The sequence below is a fragment of the Adiantum capillus-veneris genome, chromosome 8 (genome assembly GCF_014529385.1).
Source record: "Adiantum capillus-veneris isolate H3 chromosome 8, ASM1452938v2, whole genome shotgun sequence".
NCBI classification, from domain to species: Eukaryota; Viridiplantae; Streptophyta; class Polypodiopsida; order Polypodiales; family Pteridaceae; genus Adiantum; species Adiantum capillus-veneris.
In genome coordinates this window covers 147059280-147081182 of record NC_140938.1, presented here as the reverse complement: position 1 = coordinate 147081182, position 21903 = coordinate 147059280, and the positions used below count along the sequence as shown (strand labels likewise).

Sequence of the window (21903 nt, the reverse complement as noted above, 5' to 3'; positions counted from 1 at the left end):
CTAGGTGACCCTTGTGGTCTAATGAAACCTGGGACTATGCACCTCCATTTTTTGTAACCACATTCTCCTTTACATTAGCCTCAAGATCATCATTTACATAAACATATCAACTCTTCAACTCATAAAAAACAACATCATTGCACACCCTCACTTGATCGTGATAGGGTGGTGATATTTGTATCCTTTCTATTCAAGGCCACTTAACAAACATTTTTCTGCTTTCAGATCCGATGGAACTAGGTCATAACTCACCTAGCACATACACATAAGGAATAATTTCAAACACTTTCTAGTGTACAAATCAAATTTTTTGACAGTAAACTTCTCCTCAAGTGTCATGCTATGTGCAACAATAGTGGGTCATAATGTAAACAACCGTAGATACTATCGCAACCTAGTAACAAGGAAGCATATTCAACCTTATTTATAATTGCCCTTTGAAACTTTTGCAATGTGTCTATTCTTACATGTAGCAACACCACTTTTCTATGGAGTATCCTTGTATGAAAATGGCCTCTAAATTCCATACCTTTTCAAGAAACTGCTAAACTCATTAGAGAAGTGCTCTTCCCTCACCTAACATTGAGTACTATACATATTTCCTAGCCTTCTTTTTAGCCACAACGTCAAAAATTTGAAAATGGTAAAGATGTTTCTATCTTTGACCATCGTACATTCTTCCATTTATGTTGTATTTTTAGGTCTGCTACGACAACCTTTCATAGCTTTGCCTGTAAAAAGAAGAAGAAGATTTCAACCTAGATCTTTATGTAGGCTCTCTTGAGAGTGAGTGTGTGTGCTTGCAAGATCTCAAGAACTATCTCCCTCTCTGTCGTTTTGCATCCACATGGTGTCCAACTTCTAGATTTCCTTCTACTAAAAATGGACAGATCAAACAATGTTGGAAGCGAAAAGACAATGAGAAAAGAGGATGAACTTGCAACATGTGAAAGAGAGTTACAGTTGCCAACATCACAACTCACAACTTATGCTTTTCACGAAGGTGGACATAGCCATCCTCACAAGAAAAGTATCAATACACACTAGTCTCCCCTCTCATGCAGATTGCAGGTTATTGTGTACGACAGGGATTGTAGGACCAATGTTAGAAAAAAACTGGGGTCTAAGTGTATTTTAACCGGTTGAAATGATAAAATCTCGGTTAGATTTTGAGCTTGCCTTTAAGGAAACCGATAAAGTTACACAAGTTTTAGTGTAATTACTGGCAAAAGCTTCAAATTTTGACCTGAAAAACCGGGAGAATTTCAAGTTTTCCCTTATTTTGATCTGTTAGCAAAAATCTATTTTTCTAGCCCTGTGTAGGACGATGTTGTCATTTTGAAGGACTCTATTACCCTTTTCAATTGGCCACTCCAAGTTACAAATGCTGCAGCCTCTACAGTTTTGCTACGAAAGACTCAATGCGTGAGCGTTCGGTTTGAGCGTTGCGAGAGCGATAACAAGTTGACGAGCACTAGCAGCAGCACTGAGATGTCTTCATCCATGGCGGCTGTATCGCCGCAATCGCTTTCTAGCTGCAGAGAGAGTGCGCTCTCAGGGCCATTGTCTTTACCTCGTACATGCCGGATTTCACGCTTTAACCCCAGTTCTCTACGGAGAGGAAGCTGCAGAGTGCAAGCGATAGCTCCCTCACCCGTCAGTGTTACTGCCCCAAGCATGTCCAAGTTGAATGACTTCGATCCCTCCTCCATGCTTCTCAGGCAGCGCATCATCTTTCTGGGCTCCCAGGTAACCATCTTCTTCGATATCAGTGGCCAAAATGATTCTTTCTTAATGTGACAGTTTTTCATTAATTTACCCATGCATTTCATGCGAATCAGTGAGGCTCTTTTTCTAAATAAATGCCTTGTGGAGAGACTCTTTTGATGTTCTTTGGGATTTTGTCATCAGGACTGTCTTTCTCCAGGGCTATCGATCATTTGGTTAGACATTCTCATTTGGTGGCCTTCTTGGTATGGACCTTGGGGAACTCTCTAATCTTTCTTTCAATTCTTTACACAGTAAGCCTGGCACTATAGAGGTGCTGCTGGGTTTTTGACACCATTTGGCCTAACTCTTGCTCCACGCCGAGACTTGAGCTATTTGGGCAATGTACTTGGTGCTGTGTAGGATCCAGCTGGGATGCAAACCTACTTTTGTCCAACTGCTCAAAGATGCCTCTGGCACATTGCATACATATTCAAAACATGGTATTACTAATGGCCGCCCGCCTGCTGTGAATATCACGACCAACCTTGTGATAGTGAAGGTATTGGGTGCTCTCAGGAGGTCTGGTCACATTTGTGGCGTAGTGACTCAGGATACATGTGATGCCTTCCTTCAATGCGCCGAGAGCCTCTTACAAGAATTGATAATTATTTTTGTTCAACAGAGGATTGCTTTACTCAAAGGTTCTTCTTTGGTTTTTTGGAATGATGGGCACGGGCGGTTATTTTTAACACATTTTTGATACTGGATTTATGCCTGCATTAATGTGTACTAGATTTGTATTTTAGTCTCTTAACCCAAAGGGAGGTGATACTTCTTCTCTTTGATAGTGCCGTCCCGTCACTTTGCTTCCCACTTCTTATAAGGCCTTTGAAGTTTGTGTAGATCAATTCCAATCTTAAACCTTTTGTGTAGGATCTGAGTCATTTTTCTCACAGACAGGCTTCCTTTAACCTCACTCTGTAGTGGGTAAAAATTTTAACCTTCTTATGACATGGTATTCTCTCTTGTTGAAGAAAAGGGCATGGGTACCTTGTCAGCATTTTGCATCTCATGTGAACGTGCCCATTGTTTAGCTGAATTATTTGTTACTTGACACAATTTATTTGAGTTGGGTTAGGTAATTTGATTAGAGGGGTATAAAGATGCCTTTAGGGCTACTATTTGTATCCACATGGTCTCTAAGGTGCAGCGGAATGAATGTTTGCGCTTTGCTCAAGATGAGGGCTCCGAACTGTGCTCAAGGTTCCTTTTGTTCTTATGGAAGGGAGAGCCTTCCGTTCTTAATGAGAGAATGCTATGATCACAAACAAAGTGAATGGACACTGTGCGTGCAAGTGTATGAGACTGAGAGATAGAGAGAGAAGAGAGTTACGACACCAGAGACGTAAAACCCTCCTCCGAAGGCCCCACTCTCGTCGGCAAGAGTGGTCTACTTACGATTGCACAAACTGGTACAAACTGTATGCATGAGACTGATGCAAGTCTAGGCTATGTTGACGATGACGACGGGGATGGTGACACCGACCTAAGGGCTGAAATCTGCAAGTGAGTATCTGTTGTCCAAAAACGCTATGGGCTGAAATCTGCTGCAAGTCCAAAAACGCTGATTTTGGGGCTGTTTCTGTAGGTCTTTATCGCTGAAAATTTGCAGGTTTTAGGGCTGAAAACTGAGGTTCTTAAGGGCTGAAACTGCTAGTCTTTCCGGGCTGAATTTGCAGGTGCTTCAATGCTGAAAATGCCATGCTGAAAACTGTTAAAAACGCTAGGTTTTGGGTCTCCAAAAACGCTAGGTGCTGAAGCTTCTGGCGGTGAAGATCTGGGATCAAAACGCTAGGCTTATGGTCTTGCTGTCGCCGCAATTTGCAAAGCAAATCGTTGGCTGATCTTGATGGGAAAAACGCTAGGTCCTGCAATTTGCAAAACGCTAGGCCTTCTGATGGGTTCTGCTGAGAAGTTACCTGTTGAGCAAGGTGCTCCCGCTGCTTCTTCTGCCAATTAGTGCTAGTCTAGGTTTGCTTATATACAAACTTACTCAATTTGCCCTGTCTACAAAAGTCACTTAAAAAAAATAAGTGAAAAATGTCAAAAATAGGTAAAATAGGCTAAATGCAATGGAAAATTCCTCTAACTGATTCTGATGGATTCTGATGGGAATGCTTATGATCATGTTGTGCGCAACCAGAGGATATGCATCTACACTAAGGGTCTGGGCATGCACGGTCTGCGAACAGACTCATGAAAGTGTCAGATCACTTCTAAACTAGATTGACTGGACTGACTGAACTCTGATTATGTTGCAGCTTGTCCACGGACACATAGGGTTGGATGTGTCACATGACATCCCCTCCTTTTCAAAGTGAGGTACTGGTACTGAACTATATGGCGTCGAGGGAGATCGCCAATAGCATCCGGAATCCTAGAAGGGACTCTTCGTCGGCCCACTCGGATGTGTGGGTCGTGCGGTACTTGAACTTCATAAAGGTGTGCAACGCTTGCTTCTTTGGGCCGCGTCGAAAACGACACAAAGTCTTCTGAGGCTCCTTCAATGCTTCAACTTCGTCGAGAGTCATGCTTCTTTCTTCTTCAAGAATCTCCATGGCTGAAAATTCCTGAAACCATTTCCAACACAATACCATGAACATACCTATTCCATGTAAAGTGACTGGAAAAAATCTTGTCTTCTCTAAAGACTGTGTATGCAATGTAGATGAACATAGAGACGGAGTGACAAACCGTTCATCAAACACATGCAAACAATGAGATCGAATCTTTCTCTTTTGATCTAGAGCAATCAACTGTGGCAATTCACAACGGAAATGCCCATGCTTGGTGCTCATACTTTCATGTGCTCTTTCTACAAATGTGTCATGCCAAGGAAGAGACATGGAATGTGACTTCCTTAAATGCATACTTTTCAGCTTTTCATGAATAATCCACATACATTCGTGCTCATTCATGAGTGAAACGTGCTCAACGTACAATATGTCATGCCTAGGAAAAGGGATCACATAAAGATGCTGACGAAAATACAGAAACCGATTACGAATGAAACACTCGAACAATACGTACGTATGAATCATGTAAACACATAATACTTCCTGTGAGGGTTCTTTGGATCTAGGCTCGAGAGACAAGATCGGTTCTTCCTAAAGGGGTTCTGTGGACCTAGGCTCGAGAGCCAAGATCGATCCTTCGTGATTGATCGAATCTGCAATGAGGTTAGCTTCACTAAAGAAAGTATCAACTAACACATCATCCTTGTGAACAATCACATCATCTTCATGTAACTCATCATGCTTGTGAGAAATCACATCTTGATCATGCAAATCATCATGCTTGTCAGTGTCATCCAAATCATCATGCTCATCATTATCATTCAAATCATCATGCGTATCATCATGCAAATCCTGTGTGTCATGCTTGGGAGAAGAAAGGAGTGAGAGAGGCTCCTTTTCTTGATTCTGTGCAAAGTACGCCTGCACTTGAGAAAAAAATCGCCACAACTCTTTCATGTGTTGGTCACCCTTCTCTTGTCTTGCTGTGTTCTCGCGATCATATTCTGCTTGTCGTTCGTTATTCTTGCGATCAAATTTTGCTTGTCTTTCTTTGGCTTCCAAGCGTGCTTGCTCGTGCTCACGCTCTATGGCTGCCATTCCTTCTTTGTATTCACGAGCTATGGATGCCCTTTGTTCTTCGTAGGACTTTCTTTCTGCTTCTCTTTTTGCTTTTCTTTCTTCGCGTTCTAACTGTCTTTCCATAAACAATTGCTCCAACTCCTCCATAGGAGTTAGTGCAATTCTTGGTGTAGATGGGGAAGGGGGAGGGTCGGAAAAACCTCCTCGTGGAGAAAATTCTTCTTCGCCTCTCTCATGCTCATCACCTCCAAGCGAAGTATCCATTCCGCTTCGAGTGATGACCATCCACTGAAGTCGTGGGTTCTTGTGGTCTTGGGTTCTTAAGTTCACGAGGAACTTGGGTTCTTGGGAGTCTTTAGGTTCTTGGGTTCTTGAGGTTCTTCTTTCGCTTGCAATCTGTGTTAGAGAAGGATCTTCTCTTCACTCGAGTTATGCTCTTTTCTGCGGGTGCACCCCTTGACGGCCTTGCGCTCACACCAAGGTTGCTTTTTCCCACCTCACGCCGATTGGCCGGCCGCTAAGTGCACGGTCCGCTCTCAATGAGTGAAAAGAGGAACAAGGGGAGGCTGGACAAGCCCTTCTTTCTTGGGATTCTTGTCACTCTTCAAAAACACGATTAGGAATCGACACACCCAAGCGAACTTGGATTCGTGCAACCTCAACGAGAAAAAAAAATTATGTGGTTCTTGTGGTTCTTCCCTTGAGTGATACAGAACACTGCCAAAGCTCTGATACCAATGTAAGGTGCAACGGAATGAATGTTTACGCTTTGCTCAAGATGAGTGCTCCGAATTGTGCTCAAGGTTCCTTTTGTTCTTATGGAAGGGAGAGCCTTCCGTTCTTAATGAGAGAATGCTATGATCACAAACAAAGTGAATAGACACTGTGCGTGCAAGTGTATGAGACTGAGAGATAGAGAGAGAAGAGAGATACGACACCAGAGACGTAAAACCCTCCTCCGAAGGCCCCACTCTCGTCGGCAAGAGTGGTCTACTTATGATTGCACAAACTGGTACAAATTGTATGCATGAGACTGATGCAAGTCTAAGCTATGTTGACGATGACGACGGGGATGGCGACACCGACCTAAGGGCTGAAATTTGCAAGTGAGTATCTGCTGTCCAAAAACGCTGATTTTGGGGCTGTTTCTGTAGGTCTTTATCGCTGAAAATCTGCAGGTTTTAGGGCTGAAAACTGAGGTTCTTAAGGGCTGAAACTGCTGGTCTTTCCGGGCTGAATCTGCTGCTCTCTTAGGGCTGAATTTGCAGGTGCTTCAATGCTGAAAACGCCATGCTGAAAACTGTCAAAAACATTAGGTGCTGGGTCTCCAAAACCGCTAGGTGCTGAAGCTTCTGGCGGTGAAGATCTGGGATCAAAACGCTAGGCTTGTGGTCTTGCTGTCGGCGGAATCTGTAAAGCAAATCATTGGCTGATCTTGATGGGAAAAACGCTAGGTCCTGCAATCTGCAAAACGCTAGGCCTTCTAATGGGTTTTGCTGAGAAGTTGCCTGTTGAGCAAGGTGCTCCTGTTGCCTCTTCTTCCAATTAGTGCTAGTCTAGGTTTGCTTATATACAAACTTAGTCAATTTGCCCTACCTACTTTCCAACAAAAGTCACAAAAAAATAATAAGTGAAAAATGTCAAAAATAGGTAAAATAGGCTAAATGCACTGGAAAATTCCCCTAACTGATTCTGATGGATTCTAATGGGAATGCTTATGATCATGCTGTGTGTAACCAGAGGATATGCATCTACACTAAGTGTCTGGGCATGCACGGTCTGCGAACAGACTCACAATAAGTGCTAGATCACTCCTAAACTAGACTGACTGGATTGATTGAACCCTGATCATGCTGTAGCTTGTCCACGGACACATAGGGTTGGATGTGTCACGTGACATGGTCAAAGTTAATATGAGCAATCTCACACTTGGCTCGTCTCTCTCTCTCTCTCTCTCTCTCTCTCTCTCTCTCTCTCTCTCTCTCACACACACACACACACACACACATACACACACATGTTTGCGACCTCGAGTGTCTTGCATCTATGCTTCCTCATTGTACTATTCTGACATGGTATCAGACAGTTTCAATGAGAGAACTTGGCAATGGCAAAGAGGAAGGGGTTGCGGTAGAGAAGGCAGCACACGCCCATGACATGCCCTAATTATCATTTAAACCTAGATTGCAACCTGCTTGCGTCATCGCAGCTCTTAAATTCTGGGTTTTGTATGCACAACCCTCTTGTGTTTTGAATAACATTGCCCACGTAAGGTTATATTAGCGTCAAAAGCTGGCGGCTAGTGGCTGGGCGTTCTTTGTGCGTAGATGCATTTTATGCAAGTAGTTGCTACGTCCCTTGAGATTAGGTTGGGTGCCTAAGCAGTGTGAATTGGCCCTGTGTCACGTTTGTGGACACAATCTTAGTTGCAGGGAGATTAGGAAGGGCAGAAAAGGAATCCTATAAATAGGATCCTAGGCTCATTTGTGAGCTATCTTGTGGACTATAGACCCTTGGTAGTGCTTTCCCATACACCCAAGCTAGGTGTGGGCTGGTGGTATGGGATGCTAATGGTTGAGGTGAGGCACTAGGCCGGAGTAGCTACAGGCTTTCAGGCTCGGGGACGAGCCAATTAGGTAGGCGCTATGGCTAGGAGGTCTCAAGTGAGTCGGACGTCTATCCCTTCTGATGTTTAATGTTCATGTTTGGCGTGTGTCATGTCATATGTGCAGGATGGATCCTTGGGGAGAACTACATAGTACATTGGTATCAGAGCTACTTCGTGCCCGATAACATGGACATGGCAACGTGCACAAAACCACTCGAGCTCATGGGGCCGTGATGGTCCAGCTTGAGAGGCCACTCCACTCCTGAATAGGGGTGATATGATACACTACTAGCGGGAGAAGCGGGCTAGGGAGGCACATGCAAGTGTTAGATTTACACCACTCTGCTGCTTCACAGGTCTAGGGCATACATGTACGGCTAGTATGTCTCCTGGCTGGCCACCCGTAGTCTAGGTTGCTCCTGGTCCAGCCGCCCACCTTTGTCCGGGCGCCCTCATATATTTCCATATATCATTTTTCTATTGGGTCGTGGGGATTTTTATCAAGCCTTGCACTACCTCCCCTTGGGCATCTATTTATAGGGCCGGGGGGGTACCCATTTCCATCATACTGATTGTATTGAGGATCTTTTGCTTATGGTAGTCATGGGGGGCTGATCGCCCCCTCTTCACCACTCATAGCGTTTCTCTCTCTCTCTCTCTCGCTCTCTCTCTGAAATTGGTCAATGCGTTACATGCTTTTTGTGAAAATGTGGGTCTATCAATCAATGTAGATAAAACAAAGTTCATGATTGTAAAGACTCGTAAGATGGATATCCACGCCCCCCTCATGTATCAAGGGAAACAAATTGAGAAAGTCGACAGTTTCAAGTACTTGGGGATTGACATCCCGTGCAACTATGCTTGGGGACAATGCGCACATAATAGAATTGACATTGACCATGCCAAGTACTATCAATTTGAAAACATGTGCACACAAAGGAGCATAAAAAGATGGGAGATAAAAGCGACCATTTTTGAGACATGCGTAGTGCAAGCCATCCTCTACGGAGTGGAAATATGGGGAGCAAGCATTTCAGCCCACACATGGAATGAAATTGAAAAAATTCAGAAAAAATTTCTATGTCGACACATGGGGGTCAAAAAGACGACACCATACTCCGTGCTACTCTTGGAGACAGGCAAGAGACCACTAGAAATGAAAGCATTGCAAAAAATGTACACGTATATCATGAAGGTCCAAGCGATACCTACTACTCGAATCCCCCGCATTGCATGGGAAATGGGATGTGCGTCGCAAAAGACAAAAAAAAGCAAATTTCTGTCATCGAGTCTCATACAGTGTAACGGACTTGGACACTCCAAGTCAAGAATCAACCGCGACAGCACCAAATAACCACTTCAAAACAATTCACAGATCACAATAGATTTGCACTGGCCCGGCGGAGTTCCGTGCCTAGAGATATTGGCCCCAAAGACTGGCGCCCCTTTCGGTATTTCTTTTTGTATTAATCAATCATCAAAGTACAAGAGAGCGGTTAGGGTTTCACTCTCAGACTCTGCGTCCAGATGCTCTGAGAAGTGAGGCCCTCACCACTAATTTAAAGGTTACAAGGGATGCCCAAAAGCAGAGCCCTAAAAGCTTTTAAAATCAAAAGCATCAGTTCTCACTCTCTTAGAGAGTCTTTTCTCTTTTTTTTTTAAAAAAAAAAAAGCAAAAGCAAAATTCGTGTCGCTCATCATTTTCCAAAAAAATATATATATATATATATAGATTTTTTTAATAATCTGCCTCCGCGATTTCCGGAATTTAGGGTTTTTGGCAAAAATTAGGGTTTGCAAGAATTTTAGGGTTTCTAGCAGAAATTAGGGTTTCTGCTGTCGGCCACGTCATCACTTTGTGACATACCCCCCTCTTGAAAGCATTGTAATCGACCGCGATTACGCCTGCAAAACCGACAAAAGCCATAAACCGTCTTAGCAGACACTGACTGTTAGTACCTACGTACTAGGAACACACATCTAGCACATGTACAAAATCGACAGTCACATCACACGACATCACCGGACATCACAGGACATCACATGACATTCAACATTCATTCGGATCTTAGACCATGATTTATCGGCAATGTAGCTAGCAATCACATCTAGGTCCAATCGAGACCTCATCGATGTCCGATTGACTAACCCCTATTGCAACCATGTCTATTCGAGATCAATCAGACCAAAATGCTGCAGTCATTTCGGCTATCAGTTCCTGCACTCACAAGAAGTCAAGAACAAATCAGTATCATAAACAGGAATTCCATTTCATAAAGTCATCTAGCAGAATACTGTCAGCTCTCAGTATCCCTGAAGCTCAAAGAGACATCAGTGACTTTAGTATCAAAATCGAGGCATCTGTTGACAAAGGAGTGGAGTAACTCCCCTCTTGTGCATCCCACTGCACCAGATCTTCGGCCAAGCTGAGTTCTGGGTTCCGTTTGGAGTAGACTATGCTAAACCAAAACATCGAGGTAAAGTTTCACAATCCGAGGAGTATTTGCTAGATCCTCCTCCTCCATCCACTTCGCATCAAATGCAGGAAAGTTCTTGAACTTAACCAAGAACCGCCTTCGAACTTTACCCTTATTCTTCGTATCATTATGTGCCAAAATCTATTCAGGAACAAGGATCTCCTCGTTTTCTTCCCCTTTGGGTTGCTCATCAGGCTCCCCATCATCAGGCACATCACCCTTAACAGGGTTCAAGAGACTCACATGCAATGCATTGTGAATCCTCCAAGTATCTGGCGGTTTCAATCGGAAGGAGACTTCATTTATCTTTTCAGTAATCTGGAAAGGTTCGTAGTAACACATACTAAGCTTTGGAAAAAGCCTCTCCTTTCCCTTTTTCTTTCTTAGGCGTGCCTTCTCAAAAGTAAGAGCACCCAATCATCCTCCTTCAGTTTCCAGTCGCGACGATGGCGATCCGCTGCCTTTTTCTGTTGTTCTTGAGACTCCTGCAAAGTCTCGCGAACCTTGGCAAAAGCCGTATCCAAATCTCGCGAATATTCATCCGCTTCAAATTTCTAATCTTTCGTGCTCAGGAAGGATGGAACCTTCGCAGCAGTTTCAACAATCTCACATGGCATCTTCCCCGTCGAAGAGTGTATCGTGTTATTGTAGGCAAATTCCACCAAAGGTAAGTTCTTTTCCCATTGAGTCTTCTGATGCGAGATACAAGACTTCAATAAATCTAAAATCACTGAATTGGCAATCTCAGATTGCGAGTCAGTCTGCAAGTAAAACAATGACGAGAACCGCAACCGCGTGCCAATGTTCTCCCAAATTGCCTTCCAAAACAAACTCATAAATCTGGGGTCTTTGTCGGAGACAATCGTCTCAGACATGCCATGTAATCGGAAAATCATCGTGATCATTCTGTATTCGCGGGAGATAAAAAAAAATGAAATCCATTTCAATATTTTCCCAAGGGCGGGTGGGTATGGGTAAAGGCTGTAACAATCCCTGTGCCTTATGCCTGTCAAACTTGACCTTCTGGCATACCAAGCAATTGCGCACAAACTCTTCCACATCCTTCTTCAGTCTCCGCCAAAAGAAATCTCTCTCTACCCCTTTCATGGTGGTAGCAATGCCGCGGTGACCCGTAAAAGGTGGACAGTGGCAATCAGTCATAACCTTTTTCCTCAACGGCTGTGTAATGCACAACATAGTCTTTTTCATCAAGTAGCCTTCCCGAAGGGAGTATCCAGCTACTGTCTCCCCATCCCGTATCTGTGTGAAAATATCTGCAAAACCTGTATTTGTGGCATACTGATTCGACCATATCCTCGAAGCTCCTATGATGTATCGCGGAAATAGCCAGAACCAACGGTTTCCGAGACAAAACATCTGCCACCACACTCTTCTGTCCCTGCACATGGACAATCTGGAAGTGGAACTGTGACAAGATGTTCACCCACCGCATCTGCTTTTCCGAAAGCTGCTTCTGTGACAAGAAGTAGCGCAAACTCTGATGGTCTGTAAAGACAGTAAAATCCGCTCCGAGTAGGTAATGCCGCCACTGAGTAAGAGCATGGATAACCGCCAAAAGCTCTCTCCCATAGATCTGTATGAGATCACAAGTTAGTGACTAATGCAAAGAAAAGTGAATTTTTCCTACCAAAGATACACTTTTTGGGACACATTGTCTCAGTAGTAGCAGGAGTGCAAATGGATCCGGTCAAGATAGAGACTATCCGTGATTGGCCCGATTTGAAGAATGTCCATGAAGCTAGAAGCTTCTTGGAACTGTGTTCGTAATACAGATGGTTCATTCGAAATATTGCAGAGGTTGCTTCCCCTTTGCATATCTTGACACAGAAAGGAGTCCCTTTCTCGTGGGGATCCACAGAGGTGACTGCTTTTCAGACATTGAAAGAGAAATTGACTACGGGACCCGTTTTGACTTTGTCGGACTTGCAGAAGTGATTTGAAGTATATTGTGATGCTTGTGGTCGTAGTCTAGGTGCGGTCTTAATGCAAGAAGGCCATGTCATTGCTTACGAGAGCCGATTGTTCTCAAGGCCGGAGATGACAGCACAGATTTATGAGAAAGAGCTTTTGGCGGTTAGCCATGCTCTTACTCAGTGGCGGCATTACCTACTCGGAGCGGATTTTACCGTGTTTACGGACTATCAGAGTTTGTGCTACTTCTTGTCAAGGAAGCAGCTTTCGGAAAAGCAGATGCGGTGGACGAACATCTTGTCACAGTTTCACTTCCAGATTGTCCATGTGCAGGGACAGAAGAATGTGGTGGCAGATGCTTTGTCTCGGAAGCTGCTGGTTCTGGCAATACATCATAGGAGCTTTCGAGGATATGGTCGACCAGTATGCCACATATACAGATTTTGCAGACGTTTTCACACGGATACGGGATGGGGAGACAGTAGCGGGATACTCCATTCGGGAAGGCTACTTGATGAGAAAAACCATGTTGTGCGTTACATAGCCGTTGAGGGAAAAGGTTATGAGTAAATGCCACTCTTCACCTTTTACGGGCCATCGCGGCATTGCTACCACCATGAAAGGGGTAGAGAGATACTTCTCTTGGCCGAGACTCAAAAAGGATGTGGAAGAGTTTGTGCGTAGTTGCTTAGTATGCGAGAAGGTCAAGTTTAAGAGGCATAAAGCACAGAGATTGTTATAGCCTTTACCCATACCCACCCATCCCTGGGAAAGTATTGCAATGGATTTCATTTTTGATCTCCCAAGAACACAGAGTGGTCACGATGGTATCTGGGTTGTTATTGACAGATTTAGCAAACAGGCTCATTTCATTCCAGTGAAGAAATCAGTCAAGCCGGATCACTTAGCGAGACTGTTTGTGGCCCAGATTTTCAGATTACATGGCATGCCTGAGACGATTGTCTCCGACAAAGACCCTAGATTTACGAGTTTGTTTTGGAAGGCAATTTGGGAGAACATTGGCACGCAGTTGCAGTTCTCGTCATCGTTCCACCCGGAGATTGATGGGCAATCTGAGATTGCCAATTCAGTGGTTTTAGATTTATTGTAGTCTTATATCTCGGATCAGAAGACTCAATGGGAAAAGTACCTACCTTTGGTGGAATTTGCCTACAATAACACGATACACTCTTCGACGGGGAAGGCGGCATTTGAGGTTGTTGAAGGTGCTGCGAAGGTTCCACCCTTCCTAAGCACGACATATAAGATTTTTAAGGCGGATGAATATACGCGAGACTTAGATCCGGCTTTTGCCAAGGTTCGCAAGACTTTGCAGAAGTCTCAAGAACGACAGAAAAAGACAGCGGATCGCCATCGTCGCGACCTGAAATTGAAGGAGGATGATTGGGTGCTCTTACGTTTTGAGAAGGCACGCTTGAGAAATAAAAAGGGAAAGGAGAGTGTAACAAACTGCTGACGTGTCAAAGCCTAAAGAATGGAGTCAACTTACAGATGTGGCCAAGGGGCCTAAACCCTAATTTCTGCCAGAAACCCTAATTTTGGAAACCCTAACCCTAAAACTGCAAAAACCCTAACCCTAACCTTAAGGATAGCAGACAGATTCCGAAAATTGTGCTAACATGATGATGTGGCAGGCCGTACGGATTTTCGCGTTTTGCGCTGACATGATGACGTGGTAGGTTGTACGGATTTTCGTAAATTGCGTTGACAGCTTTTTGGCTTTACTTTTGAACCAGAAGCTTTTGAGTTTTAAAGGCTTTTTACTGTAACTGCTTTTTAGGCCACGGACCTTTAAATATGAGGCTAGGGCTCATTCTCTGGCATGCTTCCTGGAGAAGGTGCAGAGTTTGGAGTACCGGCTTGTACTGAGTTAGTGCAATATAAAGAAATACCGAAAGGGGCGCCAAGGTTTGGGGCCAATACTCTCTGGGGTGGAATTCCGCCACTCCGTGTCGCGTGTCGTCTCTCTCTCTTTCAGTTCAGTTGTTATTGAAGTGCTAAAAGTCTGTTCAGTCTGTTCTTTTCTATTGGCACGTGGTGCCCGCCTTGTGACAGTGGTATCAGAGCACGTAGTTACATGACTTCTATGTTTGAAGTGCAGATTTTGGCAGAGTGGGGCAACTGGAAAATGCTTGCCACTGAAACCATGGACGATTATAACCAAAGGTTTCTCGACATGTACCTTCTGGTGTCCTTCTTTAGATTTGTTCCCTTGGAGGCCCAATGCGAGCGATACACCATTGGACTACCATCACCATTGCAAGAATATTGTCTATCCAAGCAAGTCTCTACAATGCAAGAACTTATGGACCATGCCGCGGTTGGCTACAAACTGATGAAGGGAAAGCTAGAGTTTACCACAGAAGAATCTCCGGCCACTAACCACAACTCTCGGCAACAACGAACAAATTCTCGAGAGTCTCGTGAAAATCAACCGCAAAGGCCTTGTTTGACGCCTCAACAACGAGACACCTTACTACAAGAAGGCCGATACTTTGGATGCTTTCAAACAGGGCATAATCATTCTATTCTAATTGTCCAAAACGCACTGATAGACCAGAGGAGCCGACGCCCACACCAACGGTCAACAGAACCCCAGCGCCACCTCTTGCTAAGAGAGCTAGACTCGCTATTGGACTAGTTCCTGATATTTATGGCATACGCCTTCAGAGTACAAATGAATTGTGTCGAGCATATGGCAAAGTCAATGGTTTCAAAGCCCTTATTTTCTTTGACCCCGGAGCTACAGAGAACTTCATCCATCCAGAATTCTTAAAGCAGATGCACTTTGATTATGATGCAGAGGGTGGAGAAATTGAAGCTGAGCTAGCCACAGGGCAAACTCAGAAAGTAGTACCGCTCATTGGTGCTCTTCCAGTGACTATTCAAGATTATCATGGAAAAAATGATTTCCACATCATGAAGTTGGGCAATTGTGACGTTCTATTAGGCATGCCTTGGCATGACAAGAATGATGCGACTCTCCAAGTCCGGAACCGAACCATCACCGTGATGCAGAAGGGCAAGCCAATCGTCCTCAAAGTTCGGTTGTCTGAACAAAATCCTGAATGAACTCTTTAGTTGTTTTATAGTTAGATACTTTTGAACTTTGTTTAAGAAAGTATTGTTTGAAACTTTGTTTGAAATGGATAGTATCTGTTTTGAACCTGTTTTGGTGCCGATTTGAATTGTTTGACTCTGGTTTGATACTGGTTTCAATGATTGGTGATTTTACTCCCGGGTGGAGAAGTGAGAATTACTGTTTTGGTATTGTTTGAACCTCCGAACGACGCAAGCCGATGCTTGGGAAGCGTTTGGTTGTATGCTTGTAAAATAATTGTTGTTGTGACTCTCGGCCCGGACCTGGATGGTTATGCGGGAGGAGTATTAAGAAGTCTGAGCAGTGGTTACTCTCAGCACCTCCAAACGACGCAGGCTGTGGTCTGGGGGGCGTTTGGTTGTAAAAGGCCTCTATATCTCCCGGCCCGAACCTTTTTAGGTTATGCGGGAAGAGTGATGAGGGAGTCGTTGAATATCTCCCGGCCCGGACCTTGTTAGGTTATGCGGGAGGATTGTTCATCGGCGGCTTTATGTTTCTATGTCTTGTAACATGCATATATGAGCATTTGTGTTGCATTGTGATGTGCCAACCACTGAATATTCCTAATTGGATGAGATTGCCTGGATATGTAATTTTAGTGCATCAAGACACCCGTGGAAGATCAGTGCGGTCTGGGTGTGATGACTACGCCGGAATATCAAGAGTTCCGATCTGGAGAAAGGAGAAGCTAACTCCTTGATCAAAAGAGCAGAAAGGAGAAGCTAACTCCTTAATAAAAAGAGCAAACTGATTGTCCCTCGGAATGACCCTCGGAAATTTTTGAACTAACTTGAGTTGTTTTGCAGATATTCTATAATCGCGGACGATTACTCTCTTTCAAGAAGGGGAGATGTAACAAACTGCTTACGTGTCAAAGCCTAAATAATGGAGTCAACTTACAGATGTGGCCGAGGGGCCTAAACCCTAATTTTTGCCAGAAACCCTAACTGTTGAAACCCTAATTTTGGAAATCCTAACCCTAAAACGTGCAAACTCTAATTTTGGAAACCCTAACCCTAAAACTGCAAAAACCCTAACCCTAACCCTAACCCTAAGGACAGCAGACAAATTCCGAAAATTGCGCTGACATGATGACGTGGCAGGCTGTACGGATTTCCACGTTTTGCGTTGAAATGATGACGTTGCAGGCTATACGGATTTCCGTAAATTGTGCTGGCAGCTTTTTGCCTTCGCTTTTGAACCAGAAGCTTTTGAGTTTTAAAGGCTTTTTACAGTAACTGCTTTTCAGGCCAAGGGCCTTTAAATATGAGGCTAGGGCTCATTCTCTGGCATGCTTCCTTGAGAAGGTGCAGAGTTTGGAGTACCGGCTTGTACTGAGTTAGTGCATTATAAAGAAATACCAAAAGGGGCGCCAAGGTTTGGGGCCAATACACTTTGGGGTGGAATTTCGCCACTTCGTGTCGCGTGTCGTCTCTCTCTCTTTCAGTTCAGTTGTTATTGAAGTGCTAAAAGTCTTTTCAGTCTGTTCTTTTCTATTGGCACGCGATGCCCGCCTTGTGACAGAGAGGCTTTTTCCAAAGCTTAGTATGCGATACTACGGACCTTTCCAGATCACTGAAAAGATAAATGATGTCTCCTTTGGACTGAAACTGCCAGATACTTGGAGGATTCACAATGCATTTCATGTGAGTCTCTTGAAACCTTTTAAAGATGATGTGCCTGATGATGGGGAGTCTGATGAGCAACCCGGAGTGGAAGAAAACGAGGAGATCCTTGTTTTTGAACAGATTTTGGCACATAAGGATACGAAGAATAAAGGTAAAGTCTGAAGGCGGTTCTTGGTTAAGTTCAAGAACTATCTTGCACTGGATGCGAAGTGGATGGAGGAGGAGGACCTAGCGGATACTCCTCAGATTGTGAAACTTTACCTCGATGCTTTTGGTTTAGCATAGTCTACTCCAAATGAAACCTAGAATTCAGCTTGGCCAGAGATCTGGTTGCAGTGGGATGCACAAGAGGGGAGTCACTCCGCTCCTTTGTCAACAGATGCCTTGATTTAGATACTAGAGTCCCGATTGGATCTAGATGCAATTGCTGGCTACAGACCATACACTGTGATCTTGGTTCTTAAGTTCTCGAGGAACTTGGGTTCGTGTGGGTTTTGGGTTCTTGGGTTCTTGGGGATCTTGAGTTCTTGAGGTTCTAGAGGGTCTTGAGGTTCTTCTTTCGCTTGCAATGTGTGTTAGAGAAGGATCTTCTCTTCATTCGAGTTTTGCTCTTTTCCGCGGGCGCATCCCTTGGCGGCCTTGCGCAAGCTCACACCAAGGTTGCTTTTTCCCACCTCACATCAATTGGCCAGCCGCTAAGTGCACGGTCTGCTCTCAATGAGTGAAAAGAGGGACAAGGGGAGGCTGGACAAGCCCTTCTTTCTTGGGTTTCCTCTCACTCTTCAAAAACACGATCAGGAATCGACACGCCAAAGAGGTCTTGGGTTATGTGCGACCGCAACAAGCAAAAAGAAAAATTGTGATTCTTGTGGTTCTTTCCTTGAGTGATACAGAACACTGCCAAAGCTCTGATACCAATGTAAGGTGCAGCGGAATGAATGTTGAACTTTGCTCAAGATGAGTGCTCCGTACTGTGCTCAAGGTTCCTTTTACTTACGGAAGGGAGAGCCTTCCGTTCCTTTAGTGAGAGAGTGCAATGGACACAAACAAAGTAAATGGACACTGTGCATAAAGGTGCATGAGACTGAGAGATAGAGAGAGAAGAGAATACGACACCAGAGATGTTGTCAAACCCTCCTCCAAGGGCCCCACTCTCGATGGCGAGAGTGGTCTACTATTGATTGCACAATCTGATACAAGGGCTGATGCAACGAGTCTAATGTTGTGATGTCGATGTTGACGGTGTGGACGATGAGGACGAGGCTAATGCTGAAAACTGAATGCTCTGGGATGCTTCTTGTCGGGCTGTCCTTTATCCGCCAAGTCCGATGGTCCTTCGGCAGAATATGCTACTGCAAAAGGCTGGTTCCTATGGCTGAAAACGCTGTTCTTATGGCTTGCAAAACGCTGAAATGCATGTGCAAAAACGCTGGCCTGCACTGCTGGAAAACGCTGCTGCTATTGTACAAAAACGCTACTGGCTGGCTGATGCAAACGCTAAGTTGGCTGGTCTTGACATCGCTTTTCTGCCTGTCTTTCCTTGCTGAATGTGGCTGCCAGAAAATGCCAATTGCAGGGCTGATAGGCACCAAGAGCAAGGGCTGAATCTGTGATGAAAAAACGCTGGTATGGCTGAGGGTCTGTGGCTGAAATCGATGATGCACCAATGCTGAAAACGCTAGCTGTTAGGCTCCAAAAACGCAAGGTTAAAGGGGGGGTCGTCTTGCTGAGAAGGATCTCCAGAGGCTTGCTGCACTGAGTGCCTGATGCTCTCCTTCTTCTTGTGCTAGCTTTGGTTTGCTCATATATTTTATTAGCAAAATTGCCCTACCTAGTTCCCAACAAAAGCACTTAATAAATAAGTGAAAAATGTCAAAAATAGGGAAAATAGGTTTAATGCACTGGAAAATTCCCCTGATGGATTCTGATGGGAATGCTGATGATCATGTTGTGTGCAACTGGAGGATATGCGTGCACGGTCTGCGAACAGACTCACTAAAGTCCCGGATCACTTCCTATTCTAGACCGACTTGACTGAATTTTTGAACCTTGGTCATGCTGTAGCTTGTCCACGGACACATAGGGTTGGATGTGTCACGTGACAGTTTGTGTGTCGGCGTGCGCTAATAAAAAGAGGAAAATGATATAACCTTTCTATCACTCAAGTGTGGTAGATTGGTTATGCCATTTCCCTCTTGAATAACAGGTCTTGAGTTCAACTCTCCTCGTCGGATAGATCTTTTAGGTCTCTTGGGATAGTTTCCTACGACGTTAAAATTTTCTTCTTCTTCTTCTTCTTCTTCTTCTCTCTCTCTCTCTCTCTCTCTCTCTCTCTCTCTCTCCGCAGGGTCTGTGCATGAGGAAAAGGGTTGTTGTATAGGACCAAGTGCTTAGTGAAGGCAAAGGGAGGCGAAAACCAGAGATAGAGGAAGCAGGCATGGACAGGGGGCATTACAGCAAAAAGGGGAGGAGGGGAACCTTGTAGGGAAATGATTGTTTTAGCGATGACCCAATAGTAGATGACCCATTACATAGCAAGTGCAGCAGGCGAAGGCAGAAGGGTGAGGAGGGAGGCGGTGGCGAGGGCAGGAGGGGTGAGAAGGGAGCAGGAAGCGAAGGCAGTAGGTGAGCCAGGAGGCACCAGTGATGAGGAAGGCAGGGTGGGGGGGGGGGGGGGGGGGGGGGGGGGGGGGGGGGAAATTTACTTTGATGCGGGGTTTTTATGTAGTAGGAGCACCCAGTGAGTCGTAACAAACGGGTGGCTAGCTACATAAAAGTGTGAGAATCCTTTGCAAGATATATGAAGATTACCAGTTTATTATTATCAATCACACTAGTACACATTGACAGAGTTGACTTCTTAATCTGTCAAGTCATTTGACATCGCAGCCTACTCGAGATCTTTCACTTTTTTAGCTAGAGTGTACTATTGCTTTTTACCTCATGCGGCCACTCTTTACACCGTCTAGATAAATTTGAACTGCATGCTTCTTTGTAAAAATAAGGAACCTCTGATATTTGGGCTGCATGCAGGTAGATGATTTTTCTGCAGATGTGATTATCAGCCAGTTGCTGCTTCTTGATGCAGAGGACTCAACAAAGGATATAAAGCTTTTTATAAATTCCCCCGGAGGTTCTGTCACGGCTGGTATGCTCAAGCTTTGTTGTACCATACTTCTTTGGAGCAAAGGTTGTATCTTGCTGTTGGAGAGTGTATGTGTGTGCAAATGTGCCCCCCCCCCCCCCCCCCCCCCCCCCCCCCCCCCAAATTGCCTGCATAGACATGGACTCAGTTGATGGTGCTCATGTGTCTTGTGTGCTTTACATGCACAATAGGGGCTTTTGTGGTTTTGAAGAGAACGAACCGTTATTAAACTGCTGATAGCTTCTTGCATCTTTTATGTGAAGGTATGGGGATCTATGATGCAATCAAGTTGTGTAAGGCAGACGTGTCCACTGTTTGCTTTGGTCTTGCTGCATCTATGGGTGCCTTTCTACTGGCTTCGGGCACTAGGGGAAAGAGATATTGCATGCCAAATGCCCGTGTCATGATTCATCAGCCTCTTGGAGGTGCTAGTGGTTCTGTAAGTGACCTTGATGTTTAATTTTAAAGTGGAAAGGATGACCACCGACCGACGTGAGCATTTGTAACTCACAGGCCATAGAGGTTGGTTTACAAGTACGAGAGATGATGTATCATAAAGTCAAGCTGACGAAAATAATGTCTCGATTAACAGGGAAAACAGAAGAGCAGGTAAAGCTTGAAATCTACTTTAAGGGAATTTTAAAGTTTTTTCTTCTCACTTGTTTCTGTTTAGCATGCTGTAATTCACCTCTGGTAGCCCTAGAGCCTTTTCTATACCTTTCAAGGTTTGAAATGCGCAGGAATTATACATATTAAATAAATAATTAAACACACACACACACACACACACACACACACACACACACAGATCTATATATGTGTATATGTATATGCACGTGTAATTTTTATATGGATGGTTTCTTTTCAGGGGAAAGGTACTAATTACCTTGTGCAATTTGATGTTTCATAGATTGAAATAGACACAGATAGAGACTTTTTCATGAATGCATGGGAAGCGCGGGACTATGGCTTGGTGGATGGAGTCATAGATGATGGGAAGCCCGGACTGGTAGCTCCAATTGGGGAAGCCAAAGAGCCACCAAAGACCAAAGTATGGGAGTATTGGACAGTAAGAGATGCAAAAGAAAGGAAGACTTTACCCACTGAAACGAACGCTGGAGAAACAAAGGCAGAAGATGAAAAGCAGCCTGATACAGAAACGAAGGAAGAGGCAGCAGCAGTTTGAACCTCAGCTTTCCACATCTAACAATTTGGGAGTCTGAAGGGCCAAGCGAAGGCGTGCGATGTATTCAGAACTTTGGCCATTATAAAGAAGTGAATAGCTTGATAGGGGAACCCTCTCTGTAAAGTTCTAGCCATTTGACATTGGAGGGTTTGGTTGTACTAATCAAGTGTTTCTTAATTCTTCTGTGAGATGAAAAGTCTCAATATGAGCATTATTCTTTCTGTGTTATTGTTTGATTAGCCATTCAGTGAGTCCATATTAGGGTGGTTGATTATTGACATCATCCCCGAATCAGCCTGTGGCATCTGTTAAGACTCATCCAATATTTTACTCATGGGTAGATTACTAAAATACCCTTCTTGCGCAAATTTCCAACATACCCCTCAAATGTAGAAAATTCCCAAAAAACTCTCATTTTTTCATAACTTAACTTAAATTTC

The 21903-nt window shown here is 44.3% G+C and overlaps 1 protein-coding gene across 1 annotated transcript; it reads left to right on the top strand.

The window, feature by feature from the left end:
* Window positions 1–1363: 1363 nt before the first annotated feature.
* LOC147453135 (ATP-dependent Clp protease proteolytic subunit 3, chloroplastic-like) lies at window positions 1364–21684 on the top strand. The gene is made up of 5 exons (XM_086518621.1): window positions 1364–1749; window positions 20166–20280; window positions 20541–20716; window positions 20791–20886; window positions 21188–21684. The coding sequence occupies exons 1-5, from the start codon at window positions 1492–1494 to the stop codon at window positions 21461–21463; spliced, it is 921 nt and encodes a 306-aa protein (XP_086374747.1). The 5' UTR covers window positions 1364–1491; the 3' UTR covers window positions 21464–21684.
* Window positions 21685–21903: the final 219 nt, after the last annotated feature.